Source organism: Mustela nigripes, chromosome 8 (assembly GCF_022355385.1).
Source record: "Mustela nigripes isolate SB6536 chromosome 8, MUSNIG.SB6536, whole genome shotgun sequence".
Classification (NCBI taxonomy): domain Eukaryota; kingdom Metazoa; phylum Chordata; class Mammalia; order Carnivora; family Mustelidae; genus Mustela; species Mustela nigripes.
In genome coordinates this window covers 9122216-9147639 of record NC_081564.1, presented here as the reverse complement: position 1 = coordinate 9147639, position 25424 = coordinate 9122216, and the positions used below count along the sequence as shown (strand labels likewise).

The following is a 25424-nucleotide window of genomic DNA, read 5'->3' as shown; positions in this document are numbered from 1 at the left end:
CTTTGAAACTGGAACTCAATCACAAGAAAAAGTTTGCAAGGAATTCAAACACTTGGAAGCTAAAGACCACCCTGCTTTAGAATGTTTGGATCAACCAGGAAATTAAAGAAGAACTTAAACAATTCATGGAAACCAATGAGAATGAAGACACATTGGTCCAAAACCTATGGGATATGGCAAAGGCAGTCCTAAGAGGGAAATGCATAACCATCCAAGCCTCACTCAAAAAAAAAATTGAAAAATCCAGAATACCCCAGCTCTCTTTACACCTTAAAGAACTGGAGAATCAACAACAAATTAAGCCAACCCCACACACAAGCAGGGAAATAATCAAGATTAGAACAGAGATCAATGAGATAGAAACTAGAGATACAGTAGAACACATCAGTGAAACTAGAAGCTGGTTTTTTGAAAGACTCAATAAGATTTATAAGCTACTGGCCAAACTAATAAAAAAAAAGAGGACCCAAATAAATAAAATTATGAATGAAAAGGGAGAGATCACGACTAACACCAAGAAAATAGAAGCAATCATTAGAAATTATTATCAATAGGTTATATGCCAATAAGTTAAGCAACCTAGACAAAATGGATACATTCCTGGAAACCCATAAACTTCCAAAACTGAATCAGGAAGAAATTAACAACCTGAATAGAATATCTAGTAACAAGATTGAAGCAGTGATCAAAAACCTCCCAAAAAACGAGAGCCCAGGACCTGAGGGATTCCCTGGAGAATCCTACCAAACATTCAAAGAAGAGATAATACCTATTCTTCTGAAGCTGTTTTAAAAAATAGAAACTGAAGGAAAACTTCCAGACTCTGATTACCCTGATCCCCCAACAAAGCTAAGACTCCACCAAAAAGGAGAATTTCAGACCAAAATCCCTGGTGAATATAGATGCCAAGATTCTCAACAAAATCCTAGCTAATAGGATCCAACAGTACATTAAAAATCTGATCCACCATAACCAGGTGGGATTTATCCATGGGATGCAAGTGTGGTTCAACATTCACAAATCAATCAGTGTGACAGAACAAATCAATAAGAAAAGAGAGAAGAACCATATAGTCCTTTCAATTGATGCAGAAAAAGCATTGGACAAGATACAGCATCCATTCCTGATTAAAACCCTTCAAAGTATAGGGATAGAGGGAACATTCCTCAACTTCATAAAATCTTATCTATGAAAAACCCACAGTGAATATCATCATCAATGGGGAAAAGCTGACAGCCTTCCCTTTGAGATCAGGAACACAAGGATGTCCACTCTCACCACTGTTGTTCAGCATAGTACTAGAAGTCCTAGAAACAGCAGTCAGACAACAAAAAGAAATAAAAGGTATTCAAATTGGCAAAGAAGAAGTAAAACTCTCTCTCTTCGCAGATGACATGATACTTTATATGGAAAACCCAAAAGACTCCACCCCCAAATTACTAGAACTCATACAGCAATTCAGTAATATGGCAGGATACAAAATCAATGTACAGAAATCAGTTGCTTTCTTATACACCAACAATGAAAATATAGAAAGGGACATTAGAGAATCGATTCCATTTACTATAGTACCAAGAACCATAAGGTACCTGGGAATAAACCTAACTAAAGAGGTAAAAGATCTGTACTTGAGGAACTACAGAATACTCATGAAAGAAATTGAAGAAGTCACAAAAAGATGGAAGAGCATTCCATGCTCCTGGATTGAAAGGATAAACATTGTTAAAATATCTATACTGCCTAGAGCAATCTATATTTTCAATGCCATCCCAATCAAAATGGCTCCAGCATTTTTCAAAGAGCTGGAACAAGCAGTCCTAAAATTTGTATGGAACCAGAAGGGACCCGGAGTTGCTAAGGAAATGTTGAAAAAGAAAAAAAAAAAAAAAAACAAAAAACTGGGGGCATCATATTGCCTGATTTCAAGCTTTACTACAAAGGTGTGATCACCAAGACGGCATGATAACTGGCACAAAAACAGACACATAGACCAGTGGAACAGAGTAGAGAGCCCAGATATGCACCCTCAACTCTACAGTCAAATAATCTTTGACATAGCAGGAAAAAATATCCAGTGGAAAAAAGATAGTCTCTTCAATAAATGGTGCTGGGAAAATTGGGCAGCTATGTACAGAAGAATGAAACTCGACCATTCTCTTACACCATACACAAAGATAAACTCGAAATGGATAAAAGACCTCAGTGTGAGGCAGGAATCTATCAAAACCCTAGAGGAGAACATAGGCAGTAACCTCTTTGACATCAACCACAGCAACTTCTTTCAAGACATGTCTCCAAAGACAAAGGAAACAAAAGTGAAAATGAACTTTTGGGACTTCATCAAGATCAAAATCTTCTGCATAGCAAAGGAAACAGTCAATAAAACAAAGAGGCAACCCATGGAATGGGAGAAGATATTCGCAGATGACACTACAGACAAAGGCCTGATATCCAAGATCTATAAAAAACTCCTCAAACTCAAAACACACAAAACAGATAATCTCGTTAAAAAATGGGCAGAGGTCCTGAACAGACACTTCTCCAAAGAAGACATAAAAATGGCTAACAGACACATGAAAAAATGTTCATCATCATTAGGCATCAGGGAGATTCAAATCAAAACCAGATTACACCAGTTAAAGTACTACCTTACACCAGTTAAAATGGCCAAAATCAACAAGACAGTAAAAACAAGTGTCAGAGGGGATGTAGAGAAAGGGGAACCCTATTACATTGTTGGTGGGAATGCATGCTGGTGCAGCCACTTTGGAAAACAGTGTGGATATTTCTTAAGGAATTAAAAATTGACCCTGCAATTTCACTACTGGGTATTTACCCCAAAGATACAGATGTACTGAAAAGAAGAGCCATCTGTACCCCAATGTTCATAGCAGCAATGGCTGCAGTTGCCAAACTGTGGAAAAAAACAAGATGCCCTTCAACAGACGAATGGGTAAAGAAGATATGGTCCATATACACAATGGAGTATTATGCCTCCATCAGAAAGAATGAATACCCAACTTTTGTATCAGCATGGACAGAACTGGAGGAGATTATGCTGAGTGAAATAAGTCAAGAGGAGAAAGTCAATTATCATATGGTTTCACTTACTTGTGGAGCATAAGGAATAACATGGAGGACATTGGGAGATGGAGAGGAGAAGTGAGTTGGGGGAAATCAGAGCGGGAGACAAACCGTGAGAAACTGTGGACACTAAGAAACAAACTGAGGGTTTTAGAGGAGGGGAGAAGGGGGTTGGGTAAGCCTGGTGGTGGATATTAAGGAGGGCACATATTGCACTGGGTGTGGTGCATAAACAATGAATTTTGGATCACTGAAAAAAATTTTTTTTAAAAACTATTAGAATATAAGGAATATAAAGGAAGGTATAATATAAGGAATATAAAGATAAAAACATAATTTAAGAGAAAGGTTTTTGTTTGTTTGTTTTTCAAGTTTTATTTATTTATTTATTTGACAGACAGAGATCACAAGTAGGCAGAGAGGCAGGCAGAGAGAGAGGAGGAAGCAGGCTCCCTGATGAGCAGAGAGCCCAACGCGGGGCTCGATCCCAGGACCCTGAGATCATGACCTGAGCTGAAGGCAGAGGCTTTAACCCACTGAGCCACCCAGGCACCCAAGAGGAGTTTTAAATACAGTATATATCATTCAGAATTTGCCAGTAAACTAAATAATAAAGAATGGTATACATATATAATAGAAACATATAAATAGGTATACATATATAATAGAAACAACAAACTTGATATTTTATACACATATATATATAATTGTTCCCTATAGAAAGTGAGTATTCTTATGCCCATTTAAAAACTGTAGAAATCAGTGATGAAAAAAATAATGAATTTTATAATAAACAGTTGTTTAAGGGGACATTAGCAAGATGGCAGGATAGTAAGCCCTGGGCCCTCATTTCCCTCAGAAACATATATTGATTGAAAGCTCCCTGCACCCCAGGTTAAAATGCATCCAGACTCTGATTGCTGATAGATTGGGGACACCTTCTTGCCAGAATCCCTACCCCTGTAATAGTGCTATATAATCAGAAGGAGACATCCCCCAGCTCCCAGCTTCCTTTATGGGAAAGAAGAGGGATTGTTTGCATTTCCAGCACCCAGGTTTTCTGAGAGGGCTCTCCATTGGACTAGCTTCTGCCATGACAGTATTAGAGATCTTACGGGTCTTGCACAGTTTAGTTTCCTTGGGGGAGAACAGAGATGACAGTTTGGACAGGTAGACATCATAGTATCTACCCCCTGCTCATCACAGTGTGAGAAGATGAAAAATCCCACCTTAGCTTCTCCTTGAGGAAGGAGAGAGTTAATCTATATATCATATACCCCAGCTTTTCCAGGACTGCTCCCAAACTGGCATCAGTCTTGCTGGACTTGTAACCTTGATGATCTGATTCAGTATAGTCACCTGGTGGAGAACAGAGATAAATGGTGATTTGGATTGATGGGCACTATACCTCCTACCTCTGGCTTAGCACAGAGGAAGAAGACAAAAACATAGCTTCCTGGTGCTCCCTGAGGGAGATAAAGAGTTGGTAGAGATGCCCAGAATCTCTGACTAGACTGATCAGTGGAGGTTTTCTGTATGAGGCCAGTCAATGAAGACTGAGGGAGGTGCCTTCTTTGTTTAATAGAGAGACACAAACCGGAGAAGTCAAGGAAAATGAAGAATCATGCAGTTAAGTTTCAAATAAAGGAGTAAGATAAATCTCTAGAAACAAACTCTAATGAAATGGAAGCATAAGATTCACCTAATAGAGAATTCCAAATAACCATCAAGAAGATGCTTACTGAGGTCAAGAAAATAATGCATGAACAAAGTGAGAATTTCAACACAGTGGTAGAAGATATTAAAAAAAAAATACCAGACAAATCATGGAGCTGTGGAACACAATAACTGAACTAAAAAATTCACTAGAAGGGTTCAATATCATAGTAGATCAAGTAGAAGAAAGGATTGGTGAACTCAAAGACAGATCATTGGAAAGAATTCAGTCAGAGGAGAAAAAAAAAAAGGAAAAGAAAAGAAATATTAAGGGACTTAATGGATACCTTGGATAAAAGAGCAATAATATAATAATATACACATTGTAGGAGGACAGAGGGGGGAAAAAGGACCAGAAATCTTAAATAAATATAGAGACTGAAACCTTTGCAAATCTGGAGAAGAAAATGAACATACAGATCCACAATGACAAGATAACACCAAACAGGAGTCCACAGATAGGCATACTGAGACATGTCATGATCAAATTGTTAGAAGTCAAAGACAAATGTAAACTAGCAGCAAGAAAAAGTGACCTATTATATACAAGGGAACATTTATGACTCTAAATGTTTTGGGTTTTTTTTCTTTAAGATTTTATTTGTTTATTTGACAGAGATAGAGATCACAAGTAAGTAGAGAGACAGACAGAGAAAGGGGGAAGCAGACTCCCCACCAAGCAGAGAGCCCAATGCGGGGCTGGATCCCAGGACCCTGAGACCATGCCCTGAGCTGAAGGCAGAGGCCCAACCCACTGAGCCACCCAGGTGCCCCTCTAAGTGGTTTTTTTGTTGTTGTTTGTTTTTTAGCAGAAGCTTTGTAGACCAAAAAGGAGTTGCATGATATATTCAAACTGAGAAGATCCTTGCCAACCAAGAATATTCTACCTGTAAAAATTATCCATCAAAAACAGAGAGATAAAGAGTTTCTCAAAAAAAAGCTGAGGGGGTTCATCACTACTAGAACTGCCTTAAAAGAAATGATAAATGTAGGTCTTCAAGTTGAAAGGATGCTATAAAGCAATACAATATCATAAGAAAATATGAAACTCATTATAAAAGGCAAATATATAAATACAAAAAACTATACTCCTATAATGGTGGTGAGTAAATAATTTTTAATTCTAGTATAAATTTGAAAGAGAAGTGTTAAAAGTAACTAAAAATATATTAAAATATGCGCAGTGTGAATAGATGCTAATTGCAATGACAATAACAAAATAGGAGGAGAGGACTTAAATGTTGAGTTTTTTATGTGATTAAGCTTAAGTTGTTATCAGTATAAAATAAACTCTTCTATTTTATGTAAACCCCAGGGTAACCACAAAAATATATCAATTGAAGTTACAGAAGAAGAAAGGAATAAAACCTGCCAAATACCAAAAATTTAATAAAACAAAAAAGACAGAAGAAAAGGCCGACAAAAGGAACTGCAAGACTAACAAAAAACAGCAAAATCCCAATGGTAAATCCTTCCCTATCAGTAATTACTTTAAATGTAAATTAGGGGCACCTGGCTAGCTTAGTCAGTTAATTATCCAACTCTTAATTTCCACTCAGGTTATGATCTCAGTGTCCTGAGATTGAGCCCCATGTCGGACTCTCCTCTGGATGTGGAGCCTACTTAAGATTCTCTCTCTCCCTCTGCCCCTCCCCCACCTAAAAATGAAATTAGAAAATACCTAGAGACAAATGAAAATGAAAACACAACATACCAAAACATATGGGATGTAGCAAAAGCAATACTAAGAGGGATTTTGCCAAATCAGTATTGAGAAAAACAACAAAGCTGGAGGCATCACATTTCCTGATCCAAAAATCTTTTATAAAGCTACAGTATTCAAAACAATTTAGTACTGGCATTAAGGCAGATATACAGATTGATGAAACAAATTCACACTGATGTGGCCAACTGATCTTTGACAAGGGTGCCAAGAATCAAGAATACACAACTGGGAAAGAAGAGTCTGTTCAACATATGATGTTGGGAAACTAGACATCTATATGCAAAAAAATGAAATTGGACCCTTATTTTACACTATACACAAAATCAATTCAATGTGAATTAAACACTTACATGTAAGAATTGAAACCATAAACCTCCTAGAAGGTTTGACATTGGCCGTGGAATAATTTCATAGATATGCTACCAAGAGCACAAGCAATAAAAACAAAAATGAATGGGACTATCACAAGCTAAAAATCTTCTGTACAGCAAACAATCAAGAGATTGAAAAGTCAGAGTGGGATAGTATTTGCAAACTTGATATCTGAAAAGGGGTTCATCTCCAAAATATGTAAGGAATCCTACAACTCAATAGCAGAGTTAATATCCCAATTATAAAATGGGCTAAGGACTGAATAGAGATTTATTTCTCCAAAGAAGAGATACAAATGGCCAAAAAATGTATGAAAACTGTTCAGTATCATTAATAATTGGGGAAATGCAAATCATAACTACAATGAGAAAAAGGAAAAAAAACTACAATGAGATATCCCCTCACATCTGTTGAGATGGCTGTTATCAACAAAGCAGTGTTAATTAGGATCTGTTGAAATTAGATCCCTTGCACACTCTTCTGGCAATGCAAAACAGTGTGGCCACTATGGAAAACAATATGGAAGTTCCTTAAAACAATTAAAAATAGAACTATCATAAAATTCAGCAATCTCATTTATGGCATTTATTTAAAAGATTGAAGTAAAGAATGCAAAAAGATACTAAATTTCCTTTGTTCAGCGTAGCCAAGATTTACAATAACAAGATATAGAAACAGATGTCCAACAGATAAAGAAAATGTGTATGTGTATACCGTAGAGTATTATCCAGTCTTAAAAAATAAGGAACTCCTTCAGTATGTGACAACATGGATGAACCTTGATGACATTATGCTAAGTAAGGTAAGAAAGTACATAAAGACAAATACTGCTTAATTCCACTTATATGAGGTATCTAAGCTGAATTCATAGAATCAAAAAATAGAATGATGGTTTTTATGGGCTGGGGGAAAGGGATATGGGGATTTATTTATTTATTTATTCATTTTTATTTATTTGACAGAGATCACAAGTAGGCAGAGAGGCAGGCAGAGAGAGAGAGGGAGGAGGAAGCAGGCTCCCCACAGAGAGCCTGATGCGGGCTCGATCCCAGACCCTGAGATCATGACCTGAGCCGAAGGCAGAGGCTTAACCCACTGAGCCACCCAGGCACCCCAGGGATATGGGGATTTATTAATCAATGGCATCAAGTTTCAGTTAAGCAAGTTAAGTAAGTTCTAGGTAAAATATTGTAACCATAGTCAGCAATAATGTATACTACACTTAACATTTTGATAAAAATGGTGTGCTTGGGTGGCTCAAATGGTTAAGCATCCATCTTTGGCTCATGTCATAATCCCAGACTCCTGGGATCAAGCTCCACATCAGCTTCTTTGCTCAGTGGAGAGCTGCTTCCCCCTCTCCTTCTGCCTGCTGCTCCCTCTGCTTGTGCTCAAATAAATAAAATAAAATAAGTTTAAAATTTTGTCAAAAAAGTAGATTTCTTATGTTGTTACTGCAATAAAAAATGAATAATTTAGGAATGTATGATATGGGTATGGAAGAGATTTGAAATTATACAAAAATATTTGTGCAAATCTGTTGTCACTAAATTTGAAAAGCTAAAGAAAATATAGAAAGTTCTATATAGAGTTAAGATAATCATAATACCCTAACTTGATAAAGATAGCATTTTTTAACTTGATTATCTGTTTTTGGGTATTGAGTTTGAGAAGTTCTTTATAGATCTTAATTATCAACCCTTTGTCTATAGCATCATTTGAGAATATCTTCTCCTATTTTCATTGTTTTGTTGATTGTTTTTATTGACATTATTTTTTTGCTGTGCAGAAGCTTTTTGTCTTGATGAAGTCCCAAAAGTTCATTTTCACTTTTGTTTCCCTTGCCTTTGGAGATGTGTCTTGAAAGAAGTTGCTGTGGCTGATGGTAAAGAGGTTGCTTATTGCCTGTGTTCTCCTCTAGGATATTGATGGATTCCTGTCTCATATTGAGTTCTTTTATCCATTTTGAGTTTATCTTTGTATATGGAAGAGAATGGTCAAGTTTCATTCTTCTGTACACAGCTGTCCAATTTTCCCAGCACCATTTATTGAAGAGACTATCTTTTTTCCACTGGATATTTTTTCCTGCTTTGTCGAAGATTATTTGACCATAGAGTTGAGGGTACATATCTGGTCTCTCTACTCTGTTCCACTAGTGTATGTGTCTGTTTTTGTGCCAGTACCTTGCTGTCTTGGTGATCACAGCTTTGTAATATAGCTTGAAATCAGGTAATGTGATGCCCCCAGTTTTGTTTTTCTTTTTCAACAATTCCTTGGTGATTTGGGGTCTTTTATGGTTCCATACAAATTTTAGGACTGCTTGTTCCAGCACTTTGAAAAATGCCAATGGTATTTTGATCAGGATGGTGTTGAATGTATAGATTGCTCTGGGCAGTGTAGACATTTTAACAATGTTTATTCTTCCGATCCATGAGCATGGAATGTTTTTCCATCTTTCTTTGTCTTTTTCAATTTCTTTCATGAGTGTTCTGTAGTTCCTCAAGTATAGATCCTTCACCTCTTTGGTTAGGTTTATTCCAAGATATCTTAGGGGTTTTGATGCTGTTGTAATGAACAGGCACTTCTCCAGTGAAAACATAAATATGGCTAACAGACACATGAAAAAATGTTCATTATCATTTGCCATCAGGGAAATTCAAATCAAAACCACATTGAAATACCACCATATACCAGTTAGAATAGCTAATATGGCAAGAAACAGCAAATGTTGGAGAGGATATGGAGAGAGGGGAACCCTTTTACACTGTTGGTGGGAATGCAGGTTGGTGCAGCCACTTTGGAAAACAGTGTGGAGATTCCTCAAAAATTTTAAAATAGAGCTACACTATGACCCAGCAATTGCATTACTGCCTATTCGCCCCAGAGATACAGATGTAGTGAAAAGAAGGGCCATATGTACCCCAGTGTTCGTAGAAACAATGTCCACAATAGCCAAACTGTGGAAAAAGCTGAGACGCCCTTCAACAGACAAATGGATAAAGAAGATGCGGTTCTTATACGCAATGGACTATTACTCAGGCATCAGAAAGGACGAATACCTGACTTTTGTATCAACATGGATGGGACTGGAGGAGATTATGCTGAGTGAAATCAGTTAAGCAGAGAAAGTCAACTATCATATGGTTTCACTTATCTGTGGAGCGTAAGGAATAACATGGAGGACATTAGGAGAAGGAAAGGAAAAGTATATGGGGGAATTGGAGGGGGAGATGAACCGTGATAGATTGTGGACTCCAAGAAACAAACTGAGGATTTTCGGGGGGAGGAGGGTGTGGGGATAGGTGAGCCTGGTGGTCACCCTTCCTCTCTCTCTGCATCGCATGGAGCACTGTGAGTTATGTGCAAACAGTGAATCTTGGAATACTACATCAAGAACTAATACAGTATTGTATGGTGACTAACATAGAACAAAAAAAATAAAAATAAAAATAAAGCTTTGATTAAAAAAAAGATGACATTTTTTAAGTCAGAGACAAATCTCACTTATTCTGAATGCGGATGCAAACAAAAAGATATATTACAGATCTTGTGAATTGGAGGAAAATACCATGCTCAAAAATAATTAGTGCCAGAAACATAACCATGAATTTGGCATTAAGAAATAATCATAACTTGGGGCGCCTGGGTGGCTCAGTGGGTTAAGCCGCTGCCTTCGGCTCAGGTCATGATCTCAGGGTCCTGGGATCGAGTCCCGCATCGGGCTCTCTGCTCAGCAGGGAGCCTGCTTCCTTCTCTCTCTCTCTCTGCCTGCCTCTCAGTGTACTTGTAATTTCTCTCTGTCAAATAAATAAATAAAATCTTTTAAAAAAAAAAAGAAATAATCATAACTCTACATCTAAAGAAATAATCATAAAGAAATATTCCACATCTAAAACTAATGATACACTATATGTTAACTAACTGAATTTAAATAAAATAAGTTAAATTTTTAAAAATGGTTCATCATAATTCATCACAAAAACCTAAAGGAGGGGGCGCCTGAGTGGCTCAGTAGGTTGGGACCTCTGCCTTCAGCTTGGGTCATGATCCCGGGGGCCTGGGATCGAGCCCCACATCGGGCTCTCTGCTCAGCAGGGAGCCTGCTTCCCTTCCTCTCTCTCTGCCTGCCTCTGCCTACTTGTGATCTGTCTGTCAAATAAATAAATAAAAATATTTTTTAAAAAAACGTAAAGGAGAAAAAAATGAACATAAGAATACATGCCAAAAAATTGTTTAAATTCACCACCTATTCCTATTTTTGAAAATTTCATGGGAACACAAAAATACTACATAAACATAGTTAAGACCATTTACCAAAATCTAATAGCAAATAACATTTTAATTATTGAGGGGTGCCTGGGTGGCTCAGTGAGTTAAGCCTGCTTTTCTTGTTTGGTTTTGTCAAATTGGCTCACTATGCTTCCCAGAGAATCTGTTGGATAGGGTTTTTCTTATTCTGGGGTCCAGTTGGCATCTCATTACTCTGATTTCTGTCTGACACATACTAATACCACTTTGGTCTTGGAACTGTCGGTGGTTTGTCTTCATCTATGCATACTTTGGGGTTTGTGAGATGCCTTACCAGCTTTTGTTGTTATTCATAAGTTTTGATTTTACCATCCTAATGCTTTGTCTTTATGGAGTGATTTGAGGAGGTTCTGAAAAGGAGTGCTGTGCCATTTTCTACAAATCTCCCTTCCTTTCTCATAATTAAATATGTTTCCTAACCATTAAAAAGTAGAATGTTGCATTGTATGAAAAATAATTTTTCCATGGACTGCGATATGAAGCTTTACTCAAAAAGTTTTTGTTTTTATTTTTGTTTTGTTTTTAAACCTAGAAAACCTGAATTCAAGTCCCAGTTTGGTTATTTGCAAATTGTTATTTTTGTCATTTAATCTTTTTGAGCATCAGCTTCTTGTTTGTAAAGTGGAAATAACAATATATGAGATTTGTTGATTGTTCAACAGCATTTCTAGAAATGCTTTGCAAAGTAAAAAGTGTGAGGCAATTACAAAATACTGTTACTTCCTTCAAAATTTCCCTTTTGACTAAGAACTGTCCCAGGATTTCCCCTTTACCATGCATGTTTTTTCCCAAAAAGTTTTTTTTTTTTTAATTTAAGGAGAATACAACAAAATTCATACTATATCATCAGGAATATTTGACCCATCACAGAGGCTCAGTGAATCAGCCAGGAATGAAATCCTTTGCAGAAATGACAGTGCCATCCCCAGATATAGTGATTCTGCTTTATTTGAATTACATCAAATATAGTAAGCATTTATAATGCCCAGGATCCTACCAGAGCACTTCTTTTGAAGACTTTTGTGTAAAATGGACCCATCTCCAAAATGTAATGAGTTTTTTAAAGCATTATACTATTTATGTTATACATATACTTATGTACATAAAATAATACCCTATATTTTCTACCTAAAAATGGACAAAACTGATAATAATGGTTCCCAATAGGGAGGACTGGGGAGAAGTGATTAAGAGAGATTTAGCCATATATTTAATGTTCTTCACTTTACTTATTTTTTTTAAAGATTTTATTTTATTTTATTTGACAGAGAGAGATCACAAGTAGGCAGAGAGGCAGGCAGAGAGAGAGGAAGGGAAGCAGGCCGTCTGCTGAGCAGAGAGTCCGATGTGGGACTCGATTCCAGGACCCTGAGATCATGAGCTGAGTTGAAGGCAGCAGCTTAACCCACTGAGCCACCCAGGCGCCCTGTTCTTCACTTAAAAAAAAATAGCTTTACTGGGCATCTCAGTGGCTTAGTCAGTTAGCAGCTGCCTTTGGCTCAGGTCATGATCCCAGAGTCCTGTGATCAAGCCCTGCATCGGGCTCCCTGCTCAGTGGAGAGCCTGCTTCTCCCTCTCTTGCCTGCCACTCTTCCTGCTTGTACTTGCTGTCAAATAAATAAATAAAATCTTTTTAAAAAATAAAAAAAATAAGCTTATAATTCAGGGCGCCTGGGTGGCTCAGAGGGTTAAAGCTTCTGCCTTCGGCTCAGGTCATGATCCAAGGGTCCTAAGATCGAGCCCCACATCAGGCTCTCTGCGCGGCAGGGAGCCTGCTTTCCTTTGTCTCTCTCTGCCAGCTTCTCTACCTGCTTGTGATCTCTGTCTGTCAAATAAACAAATAAAATCTTTTAAAAAATTAAAGCTTATAATTCAGTGGTCTTAGAATATTTACAGATTGTGCAGCTGCCATCATAATCTAATTTTAGAACTTATTTATTACTCCCCATTCTCTCCCCTAAACTGCTTCTACATATACTTTCTTTGATTTACCTATTTCAGACATTAATATAGATGAAATCATACAATATGTGAACTTTTGTGACTGGCTTTATTTACTTAGCATAATGTTTTCCTTTTTGGTGGCTGAGTAATACATATATATGCATATATATGTATATGTATATATTACATCTTCTTAATCCACTTATCAGTTGATGCCAATTCTAAAATGTATATGGAACCAGGAAAAACCCGAAATAGTCAAAGAAATGTTGAAAAAGAAAACCAAAGCTGGAGGCATCACAATTGTGGATTTTAAGTTGTATCACAAAGCTATAATCATCAAGACAGTATGGTACATGCACAAAGGTGTGGAGGCCGAAAAAAATTAAGGCCATCCCACCTCAAGTTTAGCCTTAGCATAAGAACAGACATCTCAGACCCCTATGCCCAAGGGCTGAACTTTCCCCCACCCTGCTTTAGTAAGCCCCACCCTGCTTTAGTTCCAGGAAGGCCCACCCTGCTTTGGTTCCAGAGACCCCCCACCTTGCTTTGGTTCCAGGAATCCCCACCCTGCTTTAGTAACAGGAACCCACAAATACCCCTGCTTTAACTAAGCTCGGGGTCCAAGTCCCTGTTCCACTGTGTCGGATATACTTGGGCCCAAGCTTAAGCTTTTCAAATAAACCCTCGTGTGATTGCATCAGTGCTTGCTTGGCTCCTTGGTGGTCTCTCAGAGGTGAAAACTCCTGCATAACAAAAGGTAGACACAGATCAGTGGAACAGAACAGAGAACTTAGAAATGGACCCTCAGCTCTATCTTAAACAGAGCAAGAAAGAATAACTAATGGAAAAAAGACAGTCTCTTCCACAAATGATGTTGGGAAAACTGGACAGCCAGGTGCCGAAGAATGAAATCAGATCCCTTTCTTAAACCACACACAAAAATAAACTCAAAATAGATGACAAACCTAAATGTGAGGCAGGAGTCCATCAAAATCCTAGAGAAGAACACAGACGGTAACCTCTTTGACCTTGGCTGCAGCAACTTCTTACTAGACCTGTCTCCAGAGGCAAGAGAAACAAAAGCAAAAATAAACTACTAGAACTTCATGGAGATAAAAGGCTTTTGCACAACAAAGAAAACAGTCAACAGAACTAAAAGGCAACCTACAGAATGGGAGAAAATATTTGCAAATGGCTTATCAGATAAAGGGCTAGTATCCAAAGTCTATAAAGAACGTCTCACACACAACACCCAAAAAAACCAAAAAATTCCAGTCAAGAAACGGGCAAAAAACATTAGTAGACATTTCTCCAAAGAAGACATAGAAATGGCTAAGAGACACGTGAAAAAGTACTCAACATCACTTAGCATCAGGGAAATAGAAATCAGAACCGCAATGAGATGCCACCTCACACCAGTCAGAATGGCTAAAATTAACAACTCAAGAAACAACAGATGTTGGTGAGGATGTCGCGAAAGGGGAACCCTCCTACACTGTTGGTGGGAATACAAACTGGTACAGGCACTCTGGAAAACTGTATGGAGGCTCCTCAAAAAGTTAAACATAGAGCTACCCTATGACCCAGCAATTGCTCGACTAGGTATTTATCCAAAGGATACAAATGCAGTGATCTCAAGGGCACGTGCCCCCCATTGTTTATAAGCAGTAGTATCCACAGTAGTCAAAATATGGAAAGAGCCCACATGTCCATCAACTGATGAATGGACAAAGATGTGGTCTATATACACAATGGAATATAACTCAGCCACCAAAAAGAAATAAATCTTGCCATTTGCAACAACATGGGTGGAACTAGAGGGTATTATGCTAATCAAAATAAGTCAGAGAAAGACAAATATACGATTTCATATGTGAAATTTAAGAAACAAAGCTGATGAACATAGGGGAAGGGAAGGAATAATAAGCTAAAAACAGAGAAGGAAGTTTGGGTCCCCCCAAAATTGGGTACCCCAATAATGGGTCCATGATTAAAGGAGCGAGACTGATACAAAGCGAAGGTCAAACAAAGCTTTATTTCGCGCCAAGCATCAGGAATCAGACCAACTGTCAAACAGACGGGTCGGGGCCGTCCCTACCCGGAGGACGACCCCTCCCTGCTTTCCAGACTAATTTTTATAGAGCAAAGGCCATGTGGTTGGGCCTAGCCACACACAGGTGGCCAATGAGATTGTAACACACACACAGGAAACTCCACAGTGATGCTAGGCAACCAATTGAATTACAATTTACCCTAGTAGACATTTGAACCAGCCTATCACCTAGTTCAGAATTGGCTCCCAAAAGGTGCCCAAAGAGCGGGGTCCATACTCCTTGGTAGCTAGGAGACCGTAGGCGCCCCCACAGATTGAATACCTACACCTGGCCTGACTCATCCTTGTATTTAGACTTTGTTTCCTGGGACTGGTTTCCCAGACTTGCTTTTAAGTAAGTTCCCCTGGGGTGGGGGCAAGGTCAATTTAAGTTTTACAACAAAATGGCAGTTCCCCCGGGGTGGGGCCACTCTGGCTGAATAGGCCCTTACAGAAGCAAAACATAAGTGACTCTTAACGATAGGGAGCAAAGTGGACACCTGTGTGGACTCAGTCACTTAAGTGTCTGCCTTCAGCTCAGATCATGAGCTCAGAGTCCTAGGATGGAGCCCCACACTGGACTCCCTGCTCTGCAGGGAGTTTGCTTCTCCCTTTCCCTCTGACCCTCCCAACCCCCTGTTTGGCTTGTGTTTTCTCGTGCTATCTCTCAAATAAATAGATAAAATCTTTTTTATTTTTTTATTTTTTTAAAGATCTTTATTTATTTATTTGACAGAAAGAGATCTCAAATAGAGATCTCTCTACTTGAGAGACGAGGGGGCAGGCGAGCAGGCTCCCCCTGAGCAGAGAGCCCTATGTGGGGCTTGATCCCAGGACCCTGAGGTCATGACCTGAGCGGAAGGCAGAGACTTAACCCACTGAGCCACCCAGGCACCCTTTTTTAAAAAATAGGGAGCGGGGCGCCTGGGTGGCTCAGTGGATTAAGCCGCTGCCTTCGGCTCGGGTCATGATCTCAGGGTCCTGGGATCGAGCCCCGCATCGGGCTCTCTGCTCAGCAGGGAGCCTGCTTACCCCTCTGTCTCTGCCTGCCTCTCTGCCTACTTGTGATCTCTCTGTCAAATAAAATAAATAAAATCTTTAAAAAAAAAATAGGAAGCAAACTAAGTTGTTGGAGGGGAGGGGAGTGGGGACATTGAGTAAAATGGGTGATGGACATTAAGGAGGGCACTTGATGAAATGAGCAGTGGATGTTATATGCAAGTGATGAATCACTAAATTCTATCCCTGAAACTAATACTACACATATGTTAACTAACTTGAATTTAAATAAAATCTAAAATAAAAAATAAAGGCTTCCACAGTAAAGGTAATCATCAACAAAGTGAAAATGCAGCTATTGAATAGAAGAAAGTATTTGCAAATCATGTTCTTAATAAGGGGTTAATATCCAAAATATGTAAAGAACTCCAACAACTAAATAGCAATAAAACAATCCAAATAAAAAATGGGCAGAATAGACAGAGAAGACATACCGGATGGCAAACAGGTCCATAAAAAGGAACTCAGGACCATTAATCATCAGGGAAATGCAAATCAAAGCTACAATGAGGTATCACATTACACATGTTAGAATGGTTATTATCAAAGACATGGTATAACAAGAGTTGGCTAGGATGTGGACAAAAGGGAACCCTTGTGCACTGTTGGGGGAAGTATAAATTGGTGCAGCCACTATGAAAAACACTATGGAGGTTCCTCAAAAAATTATAAAGAGAACTATGATATGATTCAGTAATTCCACTACTGGCTATCCAAAGGAAATGAAAACACTTAATAGAAAAGATCTCTGTAGGGGCGCCTGGGTGGCTCAGTGGGTTAAGCCTCTGCCTTCAGCTCAGGTCATGATCTCAGGGTCCTGGGATCAAGCCCCTCATCGGGCTCTATGCTCAGCAGGGAGCTTGCTTCCCCCTCTCTCTCTGCCTGCTGCTCTGCCTACTTCTGATCTCTCTCTCTGTCAAATAAATAAATAAAATCTTTTAAAAAAAAAAAAGAAAAGATCTCTGTACCTCCATATTCGTGGAGCATTATTTACAATAATCAAGACATGGAAGCAAGCTATGTGTTTATCATTGGATGTATGGATAAAGAAATATATATATTTATATATATACATATAAAATATCAAATATATACCTATATATAAGGGAATGGTATATGTAATATATATACAATATTATTGAGCAATAAAAAGAAAGAAATCTTGCCATTTATAACAATATGAACGGCTCTTGAGAGAATTCTGGTAAGTAAAATAAGTCACTAGAGAAAGACCAATACCATATGATCTCAACTGTATGTGGAATCTAAAAACAAGCAAAAAGCAAAAATATCTCATAGATACAGAGAATAAGTTGCCAGAGGCAGGGCATGAGAGGGTTGGTGAAATGGGTGAAGGTGACTAAAAAGTACAAACTTTCAGTTAGAATAAGTAAGTCCTGTGGATATAATATACAGCATGATGACTAATTAATACTGTGTTGTGTATTTGAAAATTGCTAAGAGAGTAGAATTTAAAAGTTCTCATCATAAGAAAAATAATTGTAACTGTGTGGTGATGGATGTTAACTAGACTTACTGTGGTAACCATTTCACAGTATTTGCAAATACGAATCATGTTGTACACCTGAAACTAATGTTATATGTCAATTATATTTCAATAAAAATAAGCTTAAAAATGAAGTTTGAACATACAAAAAGCTGAATTTTTATCAAACATATGTCTTTGTTGTGGGCATAATTATATTCATGTGAGGTTATGAAGATATGATCTGGGTTTTCAATAAATTATTTTTTTTTAAAGTTTCTTGGGGCCCCTGGGTGGCTCAGTTGTTAAGCATCTGTCTTCAGCTCAGGTCACGATCCCAGGGTCCTGGGATCGAGCCCCACATCGGGCTCCCTGTTAAGTGGGAAGCCTGCTTCTTCCTCTCTCACTCCCTCTGCTTGTGCTCCTTCTCTCACTGTGTGTGTGTCTCTCTGTGTCAAGTAAATAAATAAAATCTTTAAAAAATTTAAAAAGTTTCTTTTGCTTTTCCCTGGGCCTCAGAGAATGTGGTGGAGTCTTATTCCCGGCAATAAGGATATTCTCACAAGCAGTCCTGCAGGAATAAGAGAGGATGTTGAGTCAGGTCTGAGGGGGGAAATGGCCTCTCTAAGTCTACCATTAAGGCATAAGCCCTGGACACTAGGAGCACTAATACTTGTCTTCAGCACCACATTTTCCTTTTCCACTTTGCAATTTCCCTTTGCTCCAAAATGTGGATAAAATTGTAGAGCCTGGATGCGGCTGTGCTTTGAGGAATTAAGGACCTGGGTCTCTGCTGGCCTGAGGCAGCACAGAAGAGACAATAGCCGTGCAGGAAAGACAGGTAAAAGGTAGCAGTAAGTCACCATTAGGGGAGCAGGTGGCTGGTGATTGCTGACACAGATGATTGGAACACGCAAGCATTCATCAGAATCCCCCAGATGTAATGGGGAGAGGAATCAGATGAAGAGGTATACTTCCTAGAGGCAGTCAGACATAATGCAGAACTGTTGTCACCTGAGCTTTATAAGAAACTGACCCTTGAATGTGGAGATTTCACAACCCAAGTTACATCTAACTTTTTTCCTGCCCACATTAAAACTGGCCTCTTCCCCTACCATAGTCTACCCTAATGTGGGTAAAACTTCATTTCCTGGAATTCAAGATCTGATAAACTTTTTATTATTTACTTGACAATTTATAAATGTTTAGCAATCAGGGTGCCAGGGTGGAACAGTTGGCTAAGCATTTAACTCTTGGTTTCAACTCAGGTTGGGATCTCAGGGACCTGGGCTCAAGCGCCCTGTCAGGCTCCAAGCTCAGCGAAGAGTCTGCTTAGGATTCTCTTTCCCCCTCTTTTCCTCCTCCCTCTCTAATATGAGTAAATTTTTAAAGTTTAGTATCAATACTGCATCTTACTAAGATTTTGGTTGTGTTAGGGAGTAGCAAGAGGCATTCTACAAGGGAATGAATCTGGCCCTGTATTTTAAGGTTAGCTCCAGTTAATTACTCATGTGATAGACATTTATTAAGCATTTACAATATGCTGAGTCAAAGCACTGAATAGGAAGACAACATGCTCTTCCATGATGTCAGGATGTAACAGGAGAAAAGACAGTTGCATCAATAATAATGACACAATTTGAGAACTCATAATAGAGTTCAATTAGGGACATATTGAGTGCTTTATCCATCATTTTTACCACAGGAAAAAGCCCATGAGGGAGTGGAGAACGGAGATGGAGTCATACCTGAGGAGTGATAAGGTTCCATCACTACCAGTTCTGGAGCAAATTTTCTTTGCTTCCTCATGAACAAGATGGAGATTTCATAGGGAAGTTGGGAGGATTAAATTGAGAAAATGAATGTGAAGTATTTAACATAGTTCCTACCACAGAATGAATAACGATATTATATTTGCTTTGTGCTTCTTCATAGAGAAGTATCTACCACCTCTAAGCTCCTTTGCCTATAATTGGAGAGATTCCTTCTGATATGAGTCAGCAAGTTATTGTTTCAATAAATTTAAAAAAACAGAACTAAGACAAAATTTTAGTTTTATACATATACTTAGCACTATGGTATGTTGGAGTTGTATACTGTTAGAAAATAAGCTTAGTTTTTTGAGTCTAGGTGATGCTCATCAGACATGAGACATTTAGAGGTCTGAAATTCATCCCATGAAGATTAGTAATGAGTAAAGTTTATGAAATCTTGTCTAGAACAAAAATAAATGAAACTTTTTAGGTGAAAGGGAATATGGCTCTATGAAATTCTTGGAAATGCTGGGAAGTAAACTCGATATACATACATCATGTTAAACACTTGCCAGATTTGAAAAGGTGGATGATTTTAACACTTGCCCCTTGACCTTGGGAAAATCAGGGTCTTCTGGCTTCCCAGATATACTACCTCCCACAGAGCCCCAGAATAAAATGGACTCAATAACTATGCCAAGTGGAATCTGAAGATATGTATAATCTGAATAGGGTTTTATTTATTTTTATGTTTAAACACTCTTCATTTAATGAAAGTACATTTATAAGGCAAACTAAAATGATCACACAAACAACTACCCTCATCATGGGTAGTGGTTACTTACAAAGTGAAAGTAATAAAGGTAGGCAAATGCAGTAGTACATGTCAAACAACTGAGATGAGAGATGGCATGTACTAAAAAGTTTCTGGTGAATGGAAAAATTGGCCCAAGACAAATATATTGATGTCTACAGATGCCTGTGAAGAGTTCAAATGAAATGTGGAAAAGAAAAAGTAAAATATTTAGTATATTAAATAAATAAAAGCTTAATTACTAAAATGAGTTCCAAAAGTGGATGAATCCCTCCTCCTACATTAGTGTATTTTTATAGATGGTATATTTTTATTCAGGTCCCATCCCCGAGCCATCAATTCCCACTTCACTTGTACTTCCCTAAGCCTCATTCCCACTCAGTGCTTGAGATGTTTGATATATTTAGCTTCTTCCTCTCACTACTTCTTTTATGGCTCTGATTCTTCCTCTTCTTCCTCTTCTTCCTCTTCTTCCTCCTCTTCCTCCTCTTCCTCTTCTTCCTCTTCTTCCTCCTCTTCCTCTTCTTCTGGCTGAACCTCTTCTGCCTCTTCTGGACCCTTTTCTTTGGGCTCTGGAGGAGCTTTTCTTGAATGTTTACACAAAAGGGCAATAAAAGCAGTTACTAATATTAATAGTAGGAAAAAAAGTACGAGAAATATTATGATCATATTGTCTATGAACTCATGTTCATTTTTGGCAGCATTGAAAGAATTTTCAGATTCCCGTTGTAAAATAGGAGAGCCACTGTCCACACTACCCCCAGTTCCTATAGTTGTGCAGTCAGGAGGGGCATAGCCAGCCTCACAATGGCAGTGCTTTAAATTGTTGCAAACTCCTCTCCCATTACACATTCGTTGTGGTTCACAGTCGTATTTCAGCACAGCATGATCAATGCAGGAGAAATTCAGACAGATTTTTTCTGGAGCACAACGTGTGCCAGCGTCCACATGTCCATCATCAGGGATATCAGTGTTATTATAGGCATCCACGCTCCAGCACCAGTCATCCCTATGAGGCACCTGGATCATTGTGTGCATGGGTTTGACCACTGGTACATGTTTGACATTTGTACATATAATTTTCCCACAATATATATTTTCAGCTGTACACTTTACATATTCCTGGTTATCTGAAGTGGGAAGGCCACAGTTTCCAAACCGGTCCCCTTTAGTGTTCATGGAAATGTAACAGTCTTCTGGGGCAGACCTTGCAGGGTATCCAAAAACATTTACACATTGAAAATCAGCAGTCTTGCACAGACCATCAATGCAATAGTGAACTCGTTCACAAGGTGTACCATCTTGCTTGTATGTGTTGGTGGGGCATTTGTCAGAGTTACCATCACAATACTCTGGGAGGTCACACTCTCCAAAAGGAGAACGGCACAGGATTCCCTTTTCTAGATATCCACACGTTTCATTACAGCAGAGTCCAGAACTACACAATGCCGTTGCCTTCAGCCTACAAGTTTCGTCACAGCACAGGTTATTACCACAGTCAGGTCCACAGTCACACTCCTCATACATATCCAACACACCGTTTCCACACGTGGCTTGCCTACGCAGGCGACCTTGGGCCCGCGGCTTGTTAAACAGGCAGGCCCCTTTGTGTTCCCGGAGGAACTGGTAGAAGTGGTCAGAGCTGCAGTTGCTGAAGCCACTTTCTTTAGTGATGTTCTCATGCATGAGGCAAGAGAGTTTATCTTCACAAGTGCAGGCCGAGTGGTCGTGCTGAATACCCAAGTTGTGCCCAAGCTCATGGGCCATGAGCGCCGCAAACAGGAGGACATCTTCATGGTGGAAGGATTCAACAGCGGCTGCAAAGCCTCTTGAACAGGCACCATTGAGAAATGCCTGTCCCACATCGTCTTCAGGGTGATGTCCCACGATCAGGTGGGCAACATCGTGCTTCACCCGGGGGAAGAGCTTCTCCTGTCTCCAGCTATTGAAATTCCTCAGTGTAACTCGCAAGTCCGCTGGGACTTCGATGAGGTCCCCCTCGGTCCAGAGCTCCATTCCGGCCAGCACCACCTGGGTGTTTATGCCCCGAGTGAAGATGTTAGCCAGAGCAGTGATGTCCATTACTCTCTGGACTGTCTCATCGACGTTCCTGCCCCACATCTGGAAGCACTGGTTGCTGACCACGACAAACATCTCCACGTACTTGGTGTGTGACCAAAAGGACGGCAGGGCCTGTAGACTGCGAGGCTTCCTGCTCCCTTGCTGCCGGCTGGTGGACACCACTTGGCTGCCTTTGGAAGTGACGCTGCAGGACACTCGAGCTTGGGGTGCCATGGTGTACAACGCATGTTCAAACTGTTTTGAGGTGTCCCTGGGCTCAATGCCATAGGCCTTCCCCTCCTTAATCAGGATGCCCCTGAGGCCTGAACAGGTGTTGAGGGAAACAAAAGAACCTGGGACTCCTTCTATGGTGCCTTCGTAGTGACAGTCATGAGGGATGAAAGGCACTTCTTGCCCCAGGACCCCATTGTGGTAGCTGAAGACTGGAAAGTTATTCACAAAATAGTCTCTCTTCACCTTCAGTTGAATCACCTGCTTCTGGCCCTGCATTACTAGTGTATAGGATGCCTTTTCCCTTGGGTCTTCCCTTCCCTTGACTGTCAGACTCTTGGGGATGACTGTTTCGTAAGAAGAGTAATACACAGATCCAGGGTCACAGTACAAGCCTGGCAGGAAAATCAGTACCAACACTAGCATGATCCCCAACCTGACACACGAAGGTCCCGGCACTACAGGTGCTCGCCTCCAGCCCTTCATTTGTGGAGCCCAAGCCGGAAGCACTCTGCCAGCCCCATAGGCAGCCACTTGGTATTTCTGTAGAGAAGACGAGGAGGAGGCAGACTGTCTCAAAGAAGCTGCCATTGACATGGCCGTTGGGAATCGGTTGATGGTGTCCATCAGAAGCAGCTGTCCCTGACACAGAGACCCTCAGGCGTTAGCTCCAGATCTATGCTGGCCGCATAAAGGGTGGCTACTGCCTACCTGAGAGAAGCATAGCCTCTGGCTGTGTCCTTTCCAGTCTTTCCGATGTTATCCTTCAGGTAGTGTCCTTTCTATGTGACTTCTTCCCCAGCATCAACTTCAGTGCTCCCTGGCTAAGGTCCTTTTGACATCGTGGACTGATGTAATCATGAAGGACTGCAGGTGCTAAAAGGCAAGACCCTGCCTGAAGAGTGGAAACAAAACCTCCATGCCTTCTCAACTGTGCCACACGGAATGCCCCACCCCCGCCCCTCCTGTCGTCCGTTGCTTGGCTAACTCCGAGTGTTCCAGACCAGGGGGCTTAGACATCTTTGGAGGCACACTCTGTTGCTCACTTCCCCTCCTTTAAAACTCTTGCTCCGTAACACACGGACATCATAACTCAGATTGTTCTTTGTCCCTGGATGGCATTGTAGGGATATGCGTCATCTCACAGGCCAGTCTGTTAGAAAAGGCAAGTGGAGTGGCAGCCCTGTGCCACAAGATAGACCCGAGTGTGCCAGTGACTCCCAGGGCAAGGGTCAATACCCCTGTGTTTTAACATCGTCAGAGTTTGGTTTCTCACGTTCTGTTTATAGCACTGTCCAATCGTGTGTATGGGGATGCCAGTAGAGCGGCCTGCCCTTCTGGGTGAGTATCATGGGCCCATTGGTGGGTGAGTCCAGGCCCACACTCTTCACAGGATGGCCCTGACATCCTGGTATGCTAATAGTATGCCTGTTGTAATCTAGGTATCCTGAAAGTCTCTCCTGTGTTAGAATACGGCCTCCGTGTGTTCAGTGACCAGTTCTGTCTGTCCATCTTTATTATACCCTCAGGTCTAGGAGAGTGCTTGTCCGAAAGTAGACAGACAAGAATTATTTACCAAGTGAATAAATGACTCCCAGGTTATGAGTGCTGTGATGTCTCATCTGTTGTGTGTTATTTGTTTGTTCCTGCTTGATGCCTGTCCTGAATGGCTAAAAATGTCTTCAGGAAAACCCACAACCATGCTGACTAACAGCACATTTGTGATCTCAATATGTACCTCTTCCTACATTCGGCCAGCAGGTCACTCTCCTGACTTCTTCTGGCCTTACCTTTGGCTGAGAAAAATAGAAGCAGTCCAAAGAGTGCTTCCACGGGTCGGTGCCAGGTGAGCCCCCCTGTGTCTAGATCCTCTCCTACTATGGTGGATAAGTTGTCCATGCTCCAGTCGAAGGCCAGTCCCTCTGCTTGCATGCGGAGTCTCCTCCCCTTTTTAATTTCTCGTGGACTTTGTTTGCTTTTCCAGTTGCCCCTTCTCCCTTTTCCATCTTAAACATCTGTTTGTCCTCAAAGATCCAGTCTCATTATATGCTGTAATATCTCAGCCTATGAAACCATCCTTCTCAGCCCATGTCACTCTCCAGTCACATCCATTTTCTCTTCTGTTTCTAGTGAGCTCTTTGACAGAGTGTATAAACATTCTTGTTCCAGTTTGCATCACTCCTTTTTTCTTTTCAGAAATGCTTAACTTTGAATCACACCACAAACACATGACATGCATAAAACAGAAATGTGTTTTACACTGAATTATTAAAAAGAGAACAGCTGAGCCAGACACAAAAGGACAAATATTCTATGATTTCAAGTACTTAAATTTTTTTTATTTAAATGCAATTCAATTAATATATGGTGTATTATTAGCTTCAGAGGTGGAATTTAGGGATTCATCAGTTACATATAACACCCAATGCTCATTCCATCAAGTGTTCTCCTTAGGGGCCATCACCCAGTTACCCCATTACCCCCACACCTGCCCATTTCTACTCCAGACACCTCAGTTTGATTCCCATGGTTGAGTCTCTTATGGTGGGGCATCTGGGTGGCTCAGTGGGTTAAGCCTCTGCCTTCACCTCAGGTCATGATCTCAGGCTCCTGGGATCGAGCCCCACATCGGGCTCTCTGCTCAGCAGGGAGCCTGTTCCCCCCTCCCCCTCTGCCTGCCTCTCTGCCTACTTGTGATCTCTGTCAAATAAATAAGTAAAATCTTTAAAAAATTTTTTTAAAAAGAGTCTCTTATGGTTTGTCTCCCTCTCTGT

The 25424-nt window shown here is 40.1% G+C and overlaps 1 protein-coding gene across 3 annotated transcripts in view; it reads left to right on the top strand.

The window, feature by feature from the left end:
• Positions 1 to 25424, top strand: part of TMEM116 (transmembrane protein 116) — a 167357-nt gene that overhangs the window by 82531 nt on the left and 59402 nt on the right. The window contains exons 11-12 of one of the 3 annotated variants that reach the window (XM_059408441.1): positions 23940 to 23991; positions 24093 to 24345. The exons of the other annotated variants lie outside the window; for them this stretch is intronic. Coding sequence (XP_059264424.1) covers positions 23940 to 23991; positions 24093 to 24241 — 201 coding nt within the window. The 3' untranslated portion in view covers positions 24242 to 24345. Of the gene's footprint in view, positions 1 to 23939; positions 23992 to 24092; positions 24346 to 25424 lie in introns of those variants that run through there. 3 annotated transcript variants of the gene reach the window in all.